This window comes from Coloeus monedula (genome assembly GCF_965178545.1).
Source record: "Coloeus monedula genome assembly, chromosome: 2".
In the NCBI taxonomy this organism is placed as follows: domain Eukaryota; kingdom Metazoa; phylum Chordata; class Aves; order Passeriformes; family Corvidae; genus Coloeus; species Coloeus monedula.
The window spans coordinates 118072321-118094098 of NC_138782.1; the positions used below are offsets into that span (position 1 = coordinate 118072321).

The 21778-nt window shown below is 43.5% G+C and overlaps 1 protein-coding gene across 5 annotated transcripts in view; it reads left to right on the forward strand.

Annotated features, from left to right (window-relative positions):
* Window positions 1–246: 246 nt before the first annotated feature.
* Window positions 247–21778, forward strand: part of KIF13B (kinesin family member 13B) — a 119409-nt gene continuing 97877 nt past the window's right edge. For all 5 annotated transcript variants that reach the window (XR_014226231.1, XM_082276596.1, XM_082276598.1 and 2 more), the window contains exons 1-2: window positions 247–351; window positions 10809–10902. Coding sequence is in view for 4 of the 5 variants with exons in the window: in XM_082276596.1 (XP_082132722.1) it covers window positions 297–351; window positions 10809–10902 (149 nt within the window). In the remaining variant the exon portion in view is untranslated. The remainder of the gene's footprint in view (window positions 352–10808; window positions 10903–21778) is intronic.

Below are 21778 nucleotides of genomic sequence, written 5' to 3' on the forward strand. Positions count from 1 at the left end.
TTAGATTCGATGATCCTGGAGGTCTTTTCCAACCTAATTAATTCCGTGATTCATCCAGCCTGCTTCACTCCCAGGCTAGGGGCAGTGGGAAGAACTACAGCTCCCACAGCGCACCGCGGCGACCCGCCGGGAGTGAAGGGGGCGGTGCGGGGCGCAGTGCCCACTGGGAGTTGTAGTCCTGCCGGCATTGGCCCGGCGCGGCGCCTCCCTCGCCGGCGCTCCTCCCCGCTCCGGCTCTCCCTCGGCAGACGGAAGCCGGGCAGGGACGAGGGAGCCGGGAAGGCTGGAGCGGCAGGATGGGGGACTCCAAAGTGAAGGTGGCGGTGCGTGTCCGCCCCATGAACCGGCGAGGTGAGACCCTCCCCCTTCCCCAGCATCCCCCTCCTCCGTCCTTCCCGGGAGCGGCGCGGGCCGGGGGTGCCGGTCCTTGGGGACAGGTGTCCACCGGGACAGGTGTGCCCCAGTGCGGGTGAATCGGTGCGTGTCCGTGTGTGCTTAATTATTGATCACGAATAAACACACCCTGGATAGGCACAGGCGGGTGTGTGGCCGCAGCCGCGCTGTGCTCGCCCCCCTCTCCTGATATCCCTTTTCCTAAACCTGCCTGGGTTTATGGCTTTATTTTTGCCGTGCCCGCTCCCTGGGGGAGCAGCTCTCTCCACACCTCTTGCACCTGCTTTACAGCCGGTTCCTGCTGGGACAGTGCTTCCTTCTTCCTGCTTTGCGGTTTTGGGGGGAAATGCGTCTTTTTCTGCATTTTGCCCTGTGCTAATTCACCCCGCTGCTCTCCGACCCCTCGGTGCTTGAGCGGGACGCTGTTAACCAGATGACAGCGACACAAGGGCAAAAACAAGCAAGAAAGTACAGAAGAGGAAGCGAGAATTGACAAGAGAATGTTTTTGTTGTTGTTTTTTGGGTTGGTGGTGGTTTTTTTCCCCCTCAACGAAACTTGCCTAAGGGTTATGTTAATCAGACCGTGGTCTGGGCAGCTGTTTAAATGTTTATTACTTGTCTAAATTAGAAAAACTTGCTCTGGATGATGAGGAAGTGAGTATGAAAAGGCAGCTTCAGCCAAGGAATAGGAAGGTGAAGAAGGCAGAAATCCAAGAAATGTGTTGGGTGGCTTTTTTTTTCATCCCACATTCTCACAGGAGTATGCCAATAACTCCTTTTGGGGAAAGGGAATCCAGTGAAGTCAGTTCAGTAGTTGAAGGAAAAAAAAAAAAAAAAAGGAGGGAGAGGGGAAGCCCTTTATCGTCTACATGATCTGACATAAAATATATTTTTTATTCCTTTCTGTAAAAAAGAAAAAGGGTTAAAATATTGAATACAGTGATTCTACACCTTGTAAAATGTCGGCAGGGGAATGTTCACTGAGTTCACAAGAGCTCCTGAGTCCCACTTCCAGAACAAGAGATGGAGTTGATGCCTTTACAGTCTGGTGGTTTAGGGAAATCGAGGATATTTTGACCAAAAGCTGCGTTTTGTTGAACTTCAGGTGTCAGCTCTCAAAACCGAGGAGGATCCATCCTTACAGAGGATTGCTTGGAGGAGATGGAGTGGCAGTGTGGAGGAGTTGGTGGGAGCTGGGAGAGGAGCTGAGAGGTTGTGCCTGGTGTCAGTGACAGACTTGGGCTTTCCTCTTGCTCATGTCCCTTTCCTGACATAGGTCATTTCCTTGGCTCTGCCCCAGACGTCTCCTGACTGCTTGGTGTTCCTCACCCCCGGGATTAGACAATAATTCAGGTTGAAAGGGACCTCTGGAGCACGTCAAATGGGATGAGGTTGCACAGGGCCTCTCTCAGTGAAGTTTGGAATCTCCAGGGGTGACTAATGCACCTCTCCCTCCCACATATACCCTACATCTGTTCAGCCCTGAGTTTGTCCACATGTCCCTTTCCAGCCAGGAACTGTGGGGAAGCAGTGGGGGAAGTAAAGGAATTTGGAGGAAATCTAGAGTGTATCTAGTTATTCTCTTTCATGGAATATTCTGAGTTGGAAGGGACCCATAAATCTAAGTTCTGTTTGTCTTTTATTCTGTATATACTTTAAAATGTTACGGAGAGGGTGACTCCTGTCAGGAGGCTCGTGCAGGCGTGAGGGACATTTGAGTATCAATCCTTGATGCTCATCAGAGAGAAGGGGGGCCTGAACCCCCTGCTCTTGGCAGTTTGCAGCTATTAAACATCCTGTTATTTTTGAGTGATACCCAAATCCATTTAGGTCTAGCCTAGAAGATCCATGTCATTTTCTCCCTCAAACAAAATGTCCTGGAAGTGGGGGTTTTTTTCCCAGCAGATTATTTGTCACAGTCCAGATGTTTTGGTCAGGCCTAAACAACTGATACCTCCATGTGGTATTTCTGATGTACCTAGAATTTATAGAAACAAACAGTGATATCAAGGCTGCAATTTTTCTTACCTATTTATTGTTAAATTTAAGAATTTGTGCCACTAATTTTCTGGAGAGTCATCCATTTGTAAGACTTTGGTGGACTGGCTTTTTTTTATTAGGCTTTGAGGCAAGAGGCAGCTTTCCTGGAAGCTCTTTCATATACATTTTGTTCTGAGCAGTATTTGTGTGGGGTTCTGGGGCTTTGGACCTGAAGCAAGTATTTGTTTTCTTCAGCATCACGAGTAATGTTCTTTCCTTCCCTCTGCACCGAAGGGCTTAACATTGCAAACCTGTCAGTTGGCTGAGACTGTGCAAAGTTAAGCTTTGAAATATTCTCAGTGTTTACGTGTGGTGGTGGTGGTTGTCTTTGGTGTTTGAGTTATGAATTTCTTAAGGCGAGGGTTTATTAGGTTAATAAAAGTGGTGCGCTTAACTGTTAGGAGTTTTTACAGCTCATAAAAGCATAATGGGTTCCTTGCCTGCCTGTGGAAGGGATTTGTGTATCAAATAATTGGTTATTTATAGTGGTCACATTTCAAGGTGTTTGGATTGAAGGTCCTGCTTCATTCTTATGCAGAGTGGTAATCCATAAACTCAGTTTATAGCACTCATTTTTAGTGAGGGGAAGCATTTCTAACTGTGCTTGGGTTTGGAGTTTTTTGCATCCAGGCTACTTTATTTTGCATCTTGCTTCAAATTAGACCTCAATTCCTACGAAGCCTGCGTGGAAGCTTTGCTTTTATAAAAATGCTGCTGCGTCCACACGTTCGCAGTGCCACGTCTGAAGTTGGAGGCTCTGCTGGGTAGCAACAGAGGCGTCTTTTTTTACATCCCTTCTACTTTGCAAACTGGGATCTCGATTAACAGGCTTTTATGAATTAAATAATTCAGTATTGTTTTGTTAGATAAGGCTCCTGGTCTTTTATTTTCTTGGCTCTGTAATTCGCTAAAGTATTTCCTAGTGCACTGTGTTATTCAAATGGGGGTTTGATAACAATCAGGAAGTTCTTTTGCTGTTTTATTTAAGAGTTGTGGTGGATTTCCTTTCATGAGTGTCGTGTTTGACTTCTCTTAGCAGATATTCATCATATTTCAGGTAAATGCAAATCTCAAGCCATACCACAAAGCAAAGCAAATGACAGCTGAAGGCTTTTTAATTAAGATTTTTCTGACTGAATGCTTTGTTTTCAGGTGATGTTTGGGTACAGGCAGTACATAAGTATATTCAAGTCATTGTTTTTTCTTGTGCTTTTGGATCAGTTCAGTGCAGTGTTAATTAACGCTGATAAAAGTTGTTCTATTTTAAAAGAAAGCAACTTATGCTCAAGGATATGGCTGATGACACTTAAGCCAGACCAAACTGCTACGTCTCACTTGGGTCAATACTTTTTAAACAAGATAGGCAGGAAAACAACTGCCTGTATTCTGGCGATGCTGCTGGATTAAACTGCTCTAGAATTGTAGTGTAACACCTACAGCTCCAGTTTAAATACCTGGATTAAACTGCTCTAGAATTGTAGTGTAACACCTACAGCTCCAGTTTAAATACCTGGATTGCCTGTAAATACCCATTCAGGTATCTGTGGATATATATATATTTATCCAGACTATCAGTGTCCAAACAGGGATCTTCTCATGCTTTGATGGTGAAGGTTCTGTTTCCCATGCTTGTAAGGAAGGAATTTGCTTTTGTCTGTACAAGCTTCTGATCACTGTGTCAGGTGGTAATTTTATGTCCTCCAACTCTTTTTGGAGGAGGTTTCATTTCCAGACACTTGAAGATTTTTCGGGGTTTGAGGTGAGGAGGTGGGGGTTGTTCCTGTGCTCTTGTTTGTTTGTTTTCCCATGGAGATTACAACAGAGACAATTTATCTATAAATTGGAGTTTGTGCAAGCGGGTTTATAAGATTAATTGTGGTGTTAGAGGGAGTGAAGTGGCACCTCTTGTATCCTGATGGCAATGTGCAAACCACACGACTTTTCTTCGCCATTGTCCTCATAATGCATGAGTGCCTGGAGTTTGGAATGTTTCCTGGTGATGGTTGATAAGCTATAAAATAGTGTTTGGGCTAGGAGCAGGCTTAACCTTGAGATAAGGTGCCAAATGGGTAAAGGATGCAGTTAATGTTTCATCTTGTGAGGCAATCATATTTTAAGAGCTCCTAAGGTGCTACAGCCTTACTCCCCACAGCCAGAGACTCCCAGACATCCAACGTGGGTGCCACAAAGGAATTTTAGTGCTAATTGCACCTTCGGAGCTCCAAGGGCAGGGGGAGGTTCCCTTGCTGCTCTGGTTTCAGGTTGGCTGCTCCCCCTGAAGGTCAGATACACTTGGAATAGCTCTGCCTGGGCTTTTGGGTGCTTGGTGGCAGAGCAAACTCTCTTGCATTTCATGCCTGTTGGCTCCAGAGTGTTGAACTTCCTCAGAGCTTGCCGGAGTCTCCCACTCTGATTTATTTGCTCAGTTCCCACGAGCCAAGCGGTGTTTGCAGCAGCAGAGTTGGCCGAGAGAAAGGTCTGTGTCCAGATACATGAAGTACCTTCACTAAAGCTGTCTGGGGAACTCTTTCCTTGCAGAAAATGAAGCAGCAAAGGATAGAACATGGGGTTTTTTTAGCGTTTGGACAGCATGGAATTAACGTGAGAGGGCACCTTGCCTGTTCCATGTGCTCATGAGTTTGAGTTGACTTTCCCCTGACAGACAAGCTCTGATATCATTGTGTCCCCTTGCAGATGCACTCGTACATATTTAATGACCTTTAATCGCTGCAAACTGAAAATTTCATGACTTACATTTGAGCAGTTCATATAACAGAGAGGCTTGAAAGATACCTTCATGTTGGTAGATGTAAAGTACAAGTCAAATTACTGTATTTTAGTCAGAATTTATCATCACTATGTCTCATAACCAGTTCCCTAAAAGTGTTTTTACACTCTTTTTTGCATATAAGCCCTTAACATTATCATGTAATGGAAGTTATTTACACATTCACTCATCTCCTCATTTAGTTTTGCCTTTATTTGTGTTGGCTCCTATGTAGCAAAGGGCAAAGAGAAAAGTCACTCTTGGGAAACAGATATTGGCAGGGAAACTTGAGGACTTGTTGTCTTTGAACTGGCTTTCACATTTCTGTGTCAAACAAAAAAACAACAGAAAACCTCAAACAACAGCCTGTCATTTTTTTTAGTTGGCACTTAATTGATTTGTGTGATAAATAAATATTTTAAACTTACTGTTTAAATATTTCTCAGTGTTTTTGCCACTTGCTTTTCCAGATCAAGAAAGGTATGAGAAACCAACTGCAATTTCTTCTCCAATACAACTTGACGGCTCAGGCCACAACATTCCAGGTCTAACCTCCAAGGGAATGTTAATCTCCTGAAAATCTACTGGCAATTTAAAATATAAAATTTCTATCGTCTGTCTTTACAGGAGATTATTTGAGCTTTTGTATTTGGGGCCAATTTTGGCTTATGAGCTTAGGAGAGGCACTTTAAGCCTTTCACATTTTATTTGTTATACTTCAGTTGGTTTTTCCAGCTTTTGTGAAGCTCTACAAGGCCAGTTGTTCTGGTTCCCAGTAACTCTGCAGAGCTTGAGGCCCATCTCCAAAGGGTCCTGAGGTGTCACTGAAGGTACAGCTGCCCTAAATCTGGTTAGTGGGACCAGGAGGAATCTGCTGACAACTTTTATTTGAACTGTGTTGTAACACCAGGCTCGTGTCTCTGTTTCAGTGGGATTCAGGATCAAATGGTATTTGAAAAGGCTGGAACACTGTCAGCCTTCATAAACTTAATTTCTTAAATTGAGATCTAGTGGAAAAATTTACATGGAAATCAAAGCTCTTGATTAAGTGGGAAGTGCTTTCCCTTAATTCATAGTATCATGGAATGGTTTGGGTTGCAAGGGACTTCAGAACTCATCCCATTCCATCCCCTGCCATGGGCAGGGACACCTTCTGCTAGCCCACGTTGCTCCAACCTGGCCTTGGACACTTCCAGGGATCCAGGGGCAGCCACAGCTTCTCTGGGCAACCTGGGCTGGGTCCTCACTGCCCTCAAATGGAACAATTCCTTCCCAATATCTCATCTACCCCTGTCTTCTGGCAGTGGGAAGCCATTCCCTGTGTCCTGTCCCTCCAGGTCTTTGTCCCAAGTCCCTCTCCAGCTCTCTTGTAGCACATTTAGGCACTGGAAGGCTGCTGTCATTTTATACACCCTGAAAAAATAGGGAATGTAAAGAGGCAAGTATGGAGGGTCACATAATTTAAGACAGGTCTTTATCTACCCTGGGTGTGGTACTAAAAGGTCTTATGATGCCATGCCCCCCCCCAGTCATGAATTTAAAACCTTGCAGACCCCCCTTATTTACTGTATCATTGTTCATTTTAAGATTGTTTCAAGCTGCCCTGCAAAAGCCATCTCGTAGGATCACTTTGTTTGGTTCTGAAATGCAGTGACCCTTAAGTGGGATGGTTTTTGGGGTCATGGCTGAGGAAGCTGCAGTGTCAGCACGTGGCTGTTCAGGTGTTTTTGTTGTGCCACCCGAGGCAGCCACCAGAGTTGGGTACAACATTATCAGACCTCTGTTGTCAGTAGTCGCAGCCAATCCATGAAAACAGTTCCCTACCTGATCCGTAAGCAAAGACACAAATTTCCCAGAGGTGAAAACATCCAGTGTTTCCCAAAATATGTCTCTCCCTTTCCTCCAGGATTCACACACATTCCTTGTCTCTGCCCCAAACCTGATTAGTACATTTTCAAGTGGCACCTTTGCCAGTGTTTCCTAACTCTGTTGTGGAAAATCTGCTGGGGGGAGTTTATTTATCAGCCACATGACTGCTGTTACAGAGGGATTGGAAATTCCTACCTGTGGTGGGAATGGACCAGTGCCTGCTGAATCCACCGTTCCTGGCAGTGCTAGGCTGCTCCTGGCTTTGCTTTTCCAGCTGTCTCTTGCTTGCTGACTTTTCCACCCTGTTTGAAACACACTGAAATTCTTAGTGAAAAAGCCCAAAGTGTATGTGGGGAGTAGGAGTGATTTTTACAACACCCACAAGGCTTTTATCAAAGGTGTAGTAGTAATTCGGGATTGACACAAGCGTGGTTTCAGCTAAGATCTGCATTGAATCCCAGTTTTAGACAAGTCTTGTGAGGAGCTGAAAAATCATGGGAAAGGGGAAGGAGAGTGGCTTCCTTCAACCCCCACCTTCCAGTTTCACAAGTAAAATAAAAACTCATCCAAGGAACTCTCTGTGAGTAGCTTGGACACAGCACTTATTCTTACACTCAGCCCAGCTTTGCTTAACACGTCTACAGCTGTGAAATGTAAATGTGGAGAAGTGACTCAGATACGTGTTACCCTCTTATTATGGATGTCACAGCTCTCTTACTCTGAAGCTGTGAAAGAGATTTTCGTTCCCTGCAATAAATGGTTCTTGATGTTGAGAGTTTGAGTTTTAATTCTTCAAAGAGCAATTAGCTGATTAGTTTCTTATTTGATGAAGCAAATGAGTAGTTGATTGTGTTTTCTTGGTAATTTCCTTTCTTGGAAGGTAGAAGCAGGCTAGCAGTAATAATAGGTGAGATTTTCTTTTTGTTTAAGGTGCAAAGATTGGGATAAATCTCCAAAGTCTGACAGCGAGCCACTTCTGTCATCTTTTAATTTCATCTTTAATTTCTAAATTTCATGCTGCCTGAAAAAAACCACACCTGAATAGTTGAAGAAAATAATACCAAACTTTGACAAGTGAGTCCTTACTACAGGACAAATTAAGTGGGATGTTTGGATGTGCATCCTCATGATCTTATCTTGGTGCATCCTAATTTTGCTTGTTGTTCAGGAGCAGCAAGTACCCAGCTCACCTGGGAGACACTGAAACTAGTAAAAGTAAGGGTGGAGTCCTGGTGTGATCATATCCGAAAGAGCAGGCAGATAATTTGACTAGAAGGCCAACCTGCTTTAATGATATTAAAAACTTAATGAGGTGGAAATGATGATGATATAAGTTTCAGTAGTGGCTAATATAAGATTCATCTCTCAGTGTACTGGAAGCATTAAAGGATTCAGAAATCTGTCAAGGAATGTAATGGAGCCAGAATTTGAAGATGGTGAATGATGTGCTGTTCAAACAGGATTTAAAGTGTTTCTTCAGCCGAAAGGAGAGTTGCCATGTGAGCCTTTGGCTAAGGTAACTTGGATAAGCAGCCTTAGGGCTGTCTGGATCCAGACCCAGCTTAGAGGCTCAGTATAACTGTTTCTCAGGGGTTTATTTCATGTGACACCATGAACTGGTGGAGCAGTTCATCTCTGCTGGGACAAGGTTTCTCCCAGCTCCTTTCTCCCTCTGCACAGGTCTCCCCTCCTGTTTGCATGGCCAAGGTTTCAGTGGGGATGGAGCTTTCCATAGGGTCTGGATACATCTGTTTTCCATGTTGGGTTTTCTGCTGTTGAAGTGACTTGAGGTGACTTAGAGAGGATCTTCTGAGCATGGTAGTGGCAGAAGGTGAGCAACAGGCACAGGAGGGAAGGACTGGGACCTCTCTGCTTGGCAATGGCTGCTAGTTTGGCTCACTACATCTTCCAAAACCGTGCAGCACACCAAGGTGAGGGGTTTTAATGTTACCTGTGAGAGGTGATAATCAGACAAGGTGTGTTGCACGGGACAAACTGGCTTTGAATCTTTTTTCCTGCAAGGACATTTGACTTTCAGGAAGTCTCTTATCCTGCCTGTGTGCTTTCTTAAGGATATTTCACAAAGAGAGGTTTAATGAACACTGGTAAGTTCACTGGGCAGTCATGGATGCAAAGCCTGCCATGGGCGTTCTCTCTCAAGAGCTGCACTAAAAAAATGTGACGGAGACCATGCTGCTTGCAGACCTTGTGCTTTGCATGAGGCAGGTAAAACCCTTCTTCAGGAGCTGGGAAAAGCAGGTCACTGCAGTACAGAGTGTTAATCACTAACCGGCCAGACCGAGATAAAGTGCCTTGTCGGATATGGGACGTATGGAGAGCGTGGTTTCATCTAAGCAAGCATGTGTTGCATATTAATAATAGGTAAATTGGCTTTCAGGGTGTGGGGAGAAATTAAAATAAACACTGGCTTCTGGAACTCGTCTGGCTCTTCCTCCTGCAAAAGCACAGCGTAATAACAGAGGAGCGGTTTTGCTCAGGAAGATTTCAGTTTCATGTGACTGCCTGCTTTGGCCAGTGATCTCGAGCTTTGCGTTTCTTTGCTGCATGTTAGGTAGCGAAAGGCTGTAACATTTCTTTCCAAAAATGCCCGTGGAAGAACCTCCCTCTTACTATGTCACTTATCAGGAGCAAGAAGTCTGCAAGGTGCTGTGCAATGAAGATCTGTGGTCTCTGTCTGAGAGATTTCCAGTCTGAGTTTATAAGGTGCTGTGAGGTGAAAGAGCAAGTACAGGTGACTGAGGAGGAAAGAGCAGAGATGAAGGAGGATGAGGATTATAATTAACATGATTAGACAGGAGCGTATTTGGGTGATTCAGCTGAGGTGCTGTACCCTGTGTGGAGGTTGTTAGCGTAGCCCCTCGTCATCCTGGCGTGGGAGGGTGTGAACAGTGTGTCATGGCCATTGGAATCAGCACTTGGGAGCACTTTCCAGGGCCACTGTCACCATGCAGGGTGTCCAGGCCCTGTGTCCTGGGTGTCTGTAGCAGTGACTCTGGGTGCAGGCTGCGTGCTTTATCCCATACTTAACTCTGTTTGTCACTGGGTGGATACTTTGGACTGCTGTCAGTGTTATCTGAAGCTTTTTATTTTGCTTTCCCCACCTCTAGGGCCTAGAATTCTCACACACTCCAAATATCCTCATTACTCATAGTCCACATCCCACTGCTTAGCGTCAGTTGGCAGAGCTGGACTTCCCGGGAGCCTGTGGGGGAAGGACAAACCCTTTTCTACATGCTTGCACCTAAATTATTTTTGATGGGACTTGAATTTCTGTGAGCAGGTGCCCCAGGACTGACAGCTGGCACCGTATCACAGCAGTGGCCGGGGAAAATGCGCTGCAGATGGCAGGGCCAGCTTTCCCTGTGAGCCTGTGAGGCATTGAGGGAGCAATAAGAAGAGCTGTCAAAGTGGTACCAAGCCTAAATGGTTCCTTTCCCCCAGAAGAAATTTCATACTGCCCTTGTATATGCTGATTGTCCTTCAGTGAAACCCAAGTGCTTTTTCTTGCTTTGAAAAGAGTGCTTGCTTTAAAGCTGGACAGGATCCATCCCATCAGAATATCCCTAGAAGTGGAATTTGGCAAAAGTCCTGTTTCTATTCTCTAGCTGATGGGTGGCTGTCAGACTGCATGAATAAATTTGGTGTCTGGAGGAAGTAATGGTGTATATAATCCCAGTGCTTTAGGAGCAGCACTTGACACTCTCTCATTTCTTTATAGAGCTTGATCTGCATACAAAATGTGTGGTGGATGTGGATGCAAACAAGGTTATTCTTCACCCCATAAACACCAACCTTTCAAAAGGAGATGGCAGGTAAGATTTTTGAATTGGGTAGGTCAGATTGCATAAATGAAATATGAGTCTAACAAGTAGGAAATGTAGGCCTTGATAGAAGGTTTTTCGTTTCAAAAATTATATATATCCTTTCCACAGTGTAATTGCCATCATCCATAAAATAAGGCTGATTTTTACCTCGCTGGGAAGTTGCTTGGAAAACCTTGTACATATTCTTCCTGTTCTCAATAACATGTTAGTGCTTAATGTGTCCATGAACATTCATTTTTTTCTTGCGTGCTGCTATGGGACAGGAGAAATGTAAATCTGCAAAACAATTTGAGCGGGGCACAGTTTGTCATTTTGGAATGAAATTAATTTTCATAGTTGTTTTCTTATAATGGGTCATGGTGTGAGAAGGGGAATGGGAACATTCTGGAGAGATGTAGCTCTAGGAGTTTCTCGACAGTGGGGCATTCCATGCGTCAGAAACCTCTGGAGAGGTGGCTGAGGGTAGGGACCAGTTTGTGTCGGAACTGGCATTAATCTGTTAAATTACTGTGAAACTGAAAAGTCATGCAATAAGTGGTAGAGTTTAGCTTGTGACTATTTCATTTACTGCTTGATGCAAGGGAAGGAAATGAAAAAATATATGCATGAAACAAAATAATGGTGCAGGAAAAGGCAAAACCTGTTGCTGGATGTCTGCAGTCAATCCTCTGTTTCCTGGGGGGGGAAAAGGAAGAGGTCTTAAGGGTAACAGAAAGGAGAAAAATTCAGTTAAACACATTACAAAACAGAGTTTTGTTTAAATTTTTCATGTGAAGCTGAGCTGTGTATCAGGGGTCAGTATTCATTAACTGCTCTCTGATAATTTAAACTCCTCAAACCCAAGTGGTAGTAAAGGGACAAGCGAAGAGATCATCAGGTGCAATATTTACCTTCCATTGTTAGTAGCTGAAAGATTTCTTACAGACGGTGGGACTGGAGCTTTAACAAGTTACTTAAAACCAAAGAGGCTGTGTGTGGGGGGGTGTTTTTGTTTGTATCAATATCCTCCTCCTCCTCCAGGAACATGTGCATTGTTCAGCTGCCAAAACCCTACGTTGATTTGAGCCTCGAAAACTGCTAAAAATGGCAGGAAATTGAGATTCTCAGAAGCTGAGTCGGCCACAGCTGGATTAAAAATGTAACTCATGGTTTCTCTAAAACATGGCAATGAAATGCATGGTTTCTAGTCCCTAAAATGTGTTTAAAAACGTTCATGGGGCAGCCACACATCATGCAAATCGTGTCCCTTGGCAGGGGAGGGCTGGCTTGGCAGTGGCTTGAGGTCCCAGCCAAGGTGGTGAGCTCAGTGTGAGAATCCAGCACCGGAGTGAAGAATGCTTCATTTGCATCCTCACAAATACCCACTGCTAATCTAAGCAGGAAGCATACGAAATTTACATGGGGTGATTTAATAGAAGAGAGGAAAGTGGAGGCCCATTAACTGCACTGAGGGTTTGCCTGCACACGGTGAGACAACAGATCCCAAAAACACAAGTTAGAGCGGTAAGGGTTTGGAACAGGGTCCTTTTGGAACAGGTCACACTCTTGAGAAGCTGCTGCTGAATTGTCTTGGCTTCTGCAGCTCCATCAGAGGAGTCTTAAAAATCAGCTCAAGGAAAAGGTTAGTCTTAGCTGCAGTTTTTCTAAGTCTGGGGGTTAATTTATGCCCAGGTTCTGCTTCCGTTTCCAAATCCACCATCAACTACTTCGCCTTCTGTTACAAAATCAATTCCTTTGGATTTCAGACTTTTCTGGTGTCTCAAGTGAGCTGAAGGAATTCTGGCAAACCTTTTAACTGAACGGGGAAAAGAGAAGTAAATAATATTGTAAATACACAGTTCAGGTGCTTGCAAAGCAGGGCAAGTTTGAAAACCTCCAGAGCTTTGCTGCATTTCTCATTGAGATGCCAGGGCAAATTTAGGAACTGGGAAAAGAATTTTAGAAACAGAACTCTGTGCTGTCACATCCCCACTTGTCGTGACTCAGCCGTGCTCTGGCAGGGAGTGACATTTGGAAAAAACAACCCATGACTTTTGGATTTACGCATTTTTCCCCACTTCCATCCTCTCTGGGAGAAACCAAGCCTGGGAGACTGGGAGATGTAAATAAATCCCCCAACTTGAGGGACCTGACTGTTGGATGTGGCAAGCTGTGTCCATGTAATTGCCACTAAAATGTTGTCGGGTGTTCAAAAAAATGTAGCTGTTTGAAATTTGACATTAAAAAATAAGGAATGTTTTGAAAATCTGGGTGATGACTGATGGACCTCACTTTTTCTTGAGTGTATTACTTACACATTCCTCTAGAGACTTGAGGATTAATAAGTACATGTAAAACACTTGCTCTTAAAAAAAGTCTCTTTTCACATGGCTGAAAAAAATCTGGTATTCTCCTGTTATTCCTTAACCAAGAAATGACCTTTCCTGAGCTGGAGAGAGAGGCAGCAGTTATTTTATTGAGCAATCCTTAATGGTGTTGTGCAGGTTTCAGTAACTTGATCACGTACAAAAGATCAATTTTAAAATCCATGGAATGACCTCCAGGCTGGGCAGGCTTTTTGCTATTAACCTTGGGCTGTTGGGGGGTGGGTTTGGTTGAGTGGCGGCTTCTTGTGTTAAAATTAAAATTATACCATGTGGAAATGCTCACCCTTTTCTTTAGCTGCCTTCACAAAATTAATTGTGACAGAGCTTTGAGTTTCTGTCACAAATTTCCCCAAATGACCTCTGTAAATCAAAATCTCCCCTCAAGGATGTGTGAAGCTCCAGGGATTCGCTGTGGATGGATAATACCATTAGCATGACTTGTCCCCTCCTTTGTTTGCCTTCCTGAGCTGTCTGCTCCCTCTGCTCTCCCTGTTGCAAAGGTCAAGGCTGAAGTTTCTTTATCAACTCGGGATTTACTCTGTGCCGCAAAGATTACTCACAGCATTCTTACTCGGTGGCTGGGGCTTGGAAGAGGGTGTGAACTCATTGTAGGTGAAGTGAATAGATAAGTCCTGGGCAACAATTGGAATGTTTATGGGAATTAATTTTTTGGAAAATCTCCAAATTGACTCTAATTATTCCACGTTCCTGTATAGCCTTTTTTTTTTTTTTTTCTTCTAACTATCGATTTGCTTGTGGTGTAATTTTACATTTCCCAAGCAAGACTTATTAAAAAGATTTAATTTTTTTTTGACAGGTCAGACAAAGGAGGTTTATGCTGTCTTGCAGACCTCACTGTAATTGATGTGTAACTGATATGAGCTCAGAGATCAGTGGTGTATCAGTCTGGCACAGCCCTGTGAATCAGCAGTGATGTTTGTAAAGCAAAGCATTCATTAAATCTGCCCAGCAAACCACCTTCGAGCCTTTTTATTAAGAGAAAATGCTTAAAAATGAAACAAGTGCTGACTTCACTGTACTTTTGTTGCAGTTTGTGGTTTCTAGCTGCTTTCCCTCTTGTTTTGCAGAACAGAGAGATTCCAAAGACTGGCGCAGGGTAAAAACCTCTTCCAAGGAATGAGTGCAGCTAACTGGAGCTGACAAGTGTGTTAAACCAGGCTGGGTTTTTCCTTTTCAGCTATTGTAATGTCTTTATAATTAGTGCTTTGTAGTAGATAATTCAGTAATTGAGGATCTTTATAAAGATTTGCTTTTAAGGTATCTGTTTCTGGATTTAAACCAGTTTATTTTTCTGTGCCCACACAGACACTTTTTTTGCTCATCCAGTTGTGGCGCTTACACTCAATTTGGTTGTTTTTAAGGAGATCTGGAAATTGAGAAGGGGTGTGTGTTATTATCTTAGGCTTGAGGATTTTTGTAGCCTTGCAGCAGCTGAGCTCAGTGATTTCTGCTTTGATGAGGAACTTGGTGAAGCCCAAGTATATTTTACATAGGCAAGAATATTTTTAGAGGATTCTTCTGCCATTCCAATTCCTGCTTTCTTTCTGAGACATCTGACAGTCCTAAAGAAGGACATGGGGAGATGGGGCTTGGAGCAACCTGGGATGGTGGAAAATGTCCTTGCCCATGGCAGGGGGTTGGAATGGGACGAGCTTTAAGGTCCTTCCAACCCAAACTATGATTCAAGTGGGTAATAAATTGCTGGTTTCATGTGAATGATGGACTTCAGGCAGTGGTTGGGTTAAAATGAACAGACCAGTGTGTTGAAACTTCCCTGAGTTTGTCTTTGGACTGAAGTTTCTTTCTTCTTACAAAGCTGAAGAAGCTTTTAATCCTTTTGAAGAAATGAAGATAAGGGCAAATTCAGACAGAATCCTGGCAAAGACTTAGGTACTGAAAAAATGCTATCAGAAAAGAAGTATTGGGGTCTCACAGACTAAGCAACATTAGTCCACTCATTTTGAAGGGTTAAGTGCAAAGTGCAGGAATGGTAACAAAACACACATGACTTTAAATTTGAAAACAAACAGTTTGATTGCTAAAAACTGTAATAGGGTGTTCTTGCAGGCCCACGCAAGCTCCCTGTGCTCTCTGTTAGCCAGGAATCCCATGCTGCCGAGGCAGGAGCATGTGGAGAGGCAGGATAAGCTCCTGCTTGGCACAGCCTGAGCAGTTACACAATGTTGGGTCTGCCCAGAGCAAGGTGAAGCCGCCTTTCACCTGCCTGGGGTGTGTGGGTGACTGCTTAGTGTGACTCCAGAATTCCACTTAAAGCTGCTAAAAGCTGGAAATAAGCCATGACTTAGCAGCTCTTGCTGTGGGGGAGTGTTAGAGACCTTCAGCTCCCTGGATCATAATGGGAAATGCTAATTTTAGTGTGGAAGTGCCTTAGTAGTGAGGTGGCAAAACTGCACATAAATCGATTTCTTGTGCAGAAATTACAGATAAGGGAGTGTGTTCATTGGGATGAATGTACAATGAGTGGAAAAACATTAATTTTAAATTAAAAAATATCTCAGTGATGCAACAAAGTATGTATATCATATTTCAGTGAGCTATACAAGGAATACATGTGGAATGATAAGCAAAAATCCCAGTTAAAGAAAGGCTTGTCAAAAATTGAACACGTCATGATCCTGTTTATCTTTGTTTTATATCTTACAATTTTTGCAAACTGACATCCATTTGCGTCACTCAGAGAGTCAAGATGCCTAGAGAGGAAATGCTGACAGGATTATATAGGTGTTCCTGTATATGCAGATATGTATGAACTGGAAAAGCTGACTGGTAGGAGTAACCAGGGAAAATTTGACTTTTAAAAAATAACTTGTGGCAGCAGGAGCACGTCGGGGTGCAGACTTCACTTCCACCCTGGGAAAGGACATGCTTGATCAGAAAAGGAGGCAAATATATGAAGGCATTGCTATTTATGGCACTAATCTGCAGAGCTCCATGCTCCCATGAAGAGAGGCAATTACTTGTAGATAGTCATGGAAAAATGCCCACATTTTCTTGAAAATCACCCAGGATCCTGCCTGATGTTAGGCAAGAACCACTTGGAGAGCTGTCTCATCTCAGGCATCTGTGTCCCCAGCTGTTCCTGCATTTGACTGAGGAGTCTCAGCTGTTGGACACCACCAGAAATGGAATATTGGGCTCGCTGAACCATTTGCATGCTGTGGTACGGTTGCTATTTGACAGCAAAGCAATTTAGAGGGAGAAATATTATTGTCTTTGAAGATGGGTGAAAGCTAATTGCTGTGCCTTTGCTTCTCCACATCTTTCCTGGCATTGTATTATTCCGTATAAACTGCTCAGGGTGGGGAAAATTCAGATTAGGATGTGTGGAAGGGACGCAGAGTTGCACTAAGCAGGAATGGCTCCCGTGGCTGAGTGGTCACGCTGGTGCATAAAACTCTGAGAATGAAATTTCTGGGTTAGATGTTAGTTCAGCATTGTCATCCAGGGAACAGATTTGTGTGTGCAATATTTTCATGTGCAGCAGTGTTCCAGGAAGTTGGAGGGGGGCAGGGAGTGTGTGTGTGTGTTTTCCCGAGGCCGAGAGCTGACATCCAGAAGAAAGGGAAGTCTGCCCCTCTCGACATCCAAGCTGGTGTTTTGTGGGCACAGAGCAGCTCACGGGAAGTTCATGTTTGCGAAAAACAACACCATGAGATTTTTCCTGCACTGCCAGCTTGGCCTCTGTTGCGTCCCTGCTCAATTCTTGCTTCAAGCATGAGCTTGTCCTGTAAAATTATGATTGTTTCTGCTGGGTTTTATTGGTCAGGTTACTGAACAGCCTAAAGAAGCTAGAAGAGAAGGGAAAAATACGCCTAATTTAAAATTGACAGAGTAATTTAAATGAGTGAATGAAATAATGGTGAAAACATTGCTTTTTCAGTCTGTTATCAGAGCTTATTTTGTAGGAAGTGCTATTAAACCTATATTATGGAGGTGAACTTATGCTGGGGGAGGTTTAGGTTGGATATTAGGAGCAGTTTCTTCACTGGGATGGTTTCACGCATTGGAAGGGGCTGCCCAGAAAGGTGGTGGAGTCCCCATCCCTGGAGGGACTTAGAGCTGTGTGGATGTGGCACCTGGGGACATGGGGCAGTGCTGGGAGAATGATTGGACTTGATGGTCTTAGAGGGCTTTTCCAACTTTTTTAATTCCATGTGTATTAAGGCTAGACTGCATCCAGCTCCCAGTCATCTGTTCTTCTCAAAATTGTCTTCTGATATAAAAATTATATGACTAAATACTTCTGATGAGTTTCTGCAGTACCTAGAAATCATTTTGTTCAAAGTGTCCTGTGGACAGCAGGACTGGCACGCAGGACTCTGCCACTGCCCCGCCTGAGGCTTTGGCTGCACAAGGGGGAAATTAACTTGCCCGAGGAGGTGAAGGCTCACCATCTAAAATCCTTATCTCATGTAAAATTGAGAAGTGGGAGTTCTGCCAGGAGAGAATGGGGTTGCTGAGCTTCCAAGCTGTGCTTTTGAGGAGGTGTTTGCTCCAACTCACGTGCTTTGACTGAAGTAAAGGTGAAAATCCGAGAGAGAGAAACCTGCCATTAATTTTTGTGATGGATCAAAAAAGTAAACAGAAATTTTGAACTGTGCTTTTGTGTGTCAATATGCTTAAAACAGACCTGTAACCTATTTTGTATTGCTTAAGAAAATAAATGGTGAGACTTTGTGTTAGTGATTCCCTTCCCACCAGCTGGGTCACACCTATTTACTTCTACCTTTTTTTATGGCAAACATAGTCATGTTAGGATTATCTGTTATTTATAAGCTCTGTGCCCATGTGGCAGGTGAAAACTGCTTTAACATGAGGCACATCCTCTTGGCTATGTCACTACTGGAATCATCCTTAGCCCCCTCATATTCCTTGGATGAACATCAGAGAGGCCTTTTTTGATCTTGCTGCTCATTTGACCAAGTTGGTAATAACCTGCTGCATTTGAGGGAAAGAGCAAATAGATAAAGAATAAATTTGTTTCATGTCATGTGATCTGAAGTACAACCCTCAGCTTGTGCTTTATTGATTCTTAATCTCTGGTGCTTTTTTCTCTTTAAAACCCAAAACGTGTGATGTACCTGAATTCTTCACTAACTTGAAGGTTTTTGACTGCAATCTAGCAGCAACTTCTGGAGTACCCTTGGCATTACTGACCGGCTTGCAGACAGCATTTGGAGGTTGGTGGTGATAATTGCTCAGCATCCAGTCCTTCAAGAAAACCCCTCTGGAGCCAGCAAAGGCTTTTAACTGGGATTTCTCCAAGGAGTTGACTTCTGCTGCAAACAGAAAGTTCTCTGCCGTCCCTTCCCACAGCGGTACCAGCAGTAGGGACCAGTTCCCAGAGCTGGGTTGTTTTCTGGGAAAAACCTCAACACAACCACGAAACAAAACCAAAACCCCTCTTGGTGCCACGTTGAAGCTATTAGAACGAGTGTGGTTAATATTTGAGTGGAATGTAGCTTTTATTGAGCCATTTATGGCTGTTTTGAGGGAGCTGTCTAAACAGTTTTGCTTTTCAAGCCCGCCTGAATCTGAAGCTCTCAATATCAGATCGTTGAGCTTCAAGGAGACTGTGAAGTGTTAATTGTTTTCTTGACTGCTTAAATCTACAAGCTAAACCAGACAAATTAATTTGCTTTAAGAGGACACACTGTCTCTCTCCCTTCCTCCCTCTCTCTCCATCTATATATATGTATATCACTGTTCTTATGCCCAGCCAATTTTATTTTGGGGATGTTTAAGATTAACTCCAAAATCCCGATCTCAGATTAATATGATAATGAGATCAGAAAAAGATGTAAGAGAGGATATTTCCCACCCTCCAACATGATTGATTAGTAATAACCGGGATAACCTTGTGCTGTACAACTCTTACAATCAAAATGACTGGAACAGAGAGTGTATAGATGTGTTCCCTAAGATAATTTGAAATAAGATAATCTGAATGTTCAGGGTTGAGCTTCTTAGGCAGGACAGGGTTCGATGATCTCCTGAGAAGGTGGATAAATAACTCGTATTATCAGTGATTGTATGGTCAGCTGGAATATAGAGGCAGATAATATCACATACAGTCTTTTAATTTCCTTAGGTTTTGGAAAATGGCATATAAAAACTGTCAGGGTTTGTTTCCTAAATTATTTCTGAGTTTATCATGAAAAGCGAAGGAAAGGAGAAACCTCTTCGTGTCTTAGAGCCATTGTCCTGAGGACATCTGAACAAGCTTTGACAGTGCATCAGTTTGAGGTAATTTGTCTTTTTTTGTTGTGGTGGGGCTAATTTTAGGATGGCACTGTTGCACCTGATGCTACCTTACACTTACGGGGTTTATTTCGATTTTGTCACCAGCTCTGTAAAGTCTGAAATAAAACAACTGAATGCAGAGGACCTTGTTTCTGTGTGTGTTTCTTACCGTAAAATGGGAAAATTGCACTTGCAGTAGCACCTCAAGATTTGCTTCAATATTTTATATTCTTCTCCCTATTTGAATGTCAGTAGATGGGGGAAAACGTTACAGGCCTGTTTGTTCTCCTCCTCCTGTGAGGAGGAATCAACATTCAGCATCTTGTAGGTATTTCTGGTTTTTGTTTTCCATGAGTTCGGTCTGCAGGAATGCAGCATCTGCTGCTCTTGCATGGGCAGCACCCTTCCCTCTGCTGGGATTGCTTTTTCCTTCCTGGAAAGAAGCTCTGGAAGTATGGCTGTTTATGGCCTGCTCCTAAAAGGAGCACTAAGTTTTGTGTTGTTGCAGTTTTAGAAGAACCAAACTACCTCCCCTTGGTTGTAATTTGCATTAAAATAATTTGTGTCTTTATCCATTCGTTTTGTGTGGAGCAGGACAAATTCTGGGGATATAAATCTGGCTTCCTGTGCGTTGCTGTGGGATGAGTGTTGCATTCACTGCTCTGGGAGCATGTGAAAATAACATTTTAATTAGTGCTCGAAAGTTCATGGCAGCCTTGATAAGCATAAGGTTTGATAAGCATATACTATCTTACAAAACTAATTATCCAATTGGAGCTCCTTTGAGGAGAGAAGCAGTCAGGGTAATAGGGATTTTTTTGGCTAAAGGAAGAGAGCGGGACATGAAGGATATCATGAGAGGAAGGATGGACTTCTCTAAGAGCAGTGGCTGCATGAGGGGATTTAAGTTTTGCCTCAGCTCTACCATATGCTCCTTATCTGACTGTGGACTGCAGATTCCTCCCTTCCATTTCAAGCCTCTAAAATAAATCTAGCATTTTTCCCATTTTTCTGGTTGCTATCTAGTCCAAGAAGCATTTTACTGTGTGGGAGGGTGGCTTTTTATTGTTTGAGTTGGGTGGGTTTTGGTTTGTTCTTCTTGTTATTGTTGTCATCTTGGGGTTTTTGTGTTTGGGGATTTTTTGGTCTTTTTTTTCCCCCGCAAGAAGCTTCCTGTGCTGGTGTATAATTAATTAGGTCACATCACTGAGTGGGGCCAGAACTCTGAGCCCTCATATTGTGGTAGTGACGTAAGGAAACCCTATATCTTAATGTGTATTGTCTGAGGTTCTTAGGCTCGTCCACTTACTTGAATCCTCAGCCTTCTGGAAAGCACAATACCATTTTCTGCCTTTCTCCTCAGGGTTTGTAGGCTCCTGCCAGCATTTTGTTCTGTCCCTCAGCAGTCAAAGCCTTACTGTGCTGATCAGATAAATGAAATGAAGGAGCAGGATATCCACTCAGCTTTATCTGGGTAGTCCTGCAGAGATGAGTGCTTCCAGCTCTCTGGATTTTTTTAAAGCATTACTTGCATACATTTATGATCTGAATTTTATCTGTACTTGGGAAAAAATATAATCACTCAAAAAATATTATCTAATATGAATCTGATCAAAATGTAGCTCTGATCAAACTGCCAGAATGCAGGGTTAGATTGGAAATTGGGAAGAAATTCTTCACTGTGAGGGTGGGGAAGCCCTGGCCCAGGGTGCCCAGAGAAGCTGTGGCTACCCCTGGATCCCTGGAAGTGTCCAAGGCCAGGCTGGATGGGGCTTGGAGCAACCTGGGACAGTGGAAGGTGTCCCTGTGCATGGCAGGGGGGTGGAACTGGATGAGCTTTAAGGTCCCTTCCCATCCAAACCATTCTGGAATTCTATGGCATTGACTTTATCCATTATTTTATTCTTCTGTCAAACCTTTTTGTGGTTTGAAGGCTCTTCGCCCTACTCCTCTGAGCTCTTGGAATTGTATTTGTCATCAGCCAACTTCTGTGTTGGAATGTATGTATGTCACAGCCCATATATTTCTGATTCCTTCCCAAAAATGCACCTAAAGATATCCTTGCAGAGTTTGCAGCCGTGGCACCATGGAAAGGGAGAATTACAATGTGCTCAGCAGAAACTTTAGAGGTGTGAAGAAAAAAAAAGGCAGAAAGACAAAGAAAAACCATATGCAGATTTTGTGGCAGAGAAGAGAGAAATAGGGATGGTTCT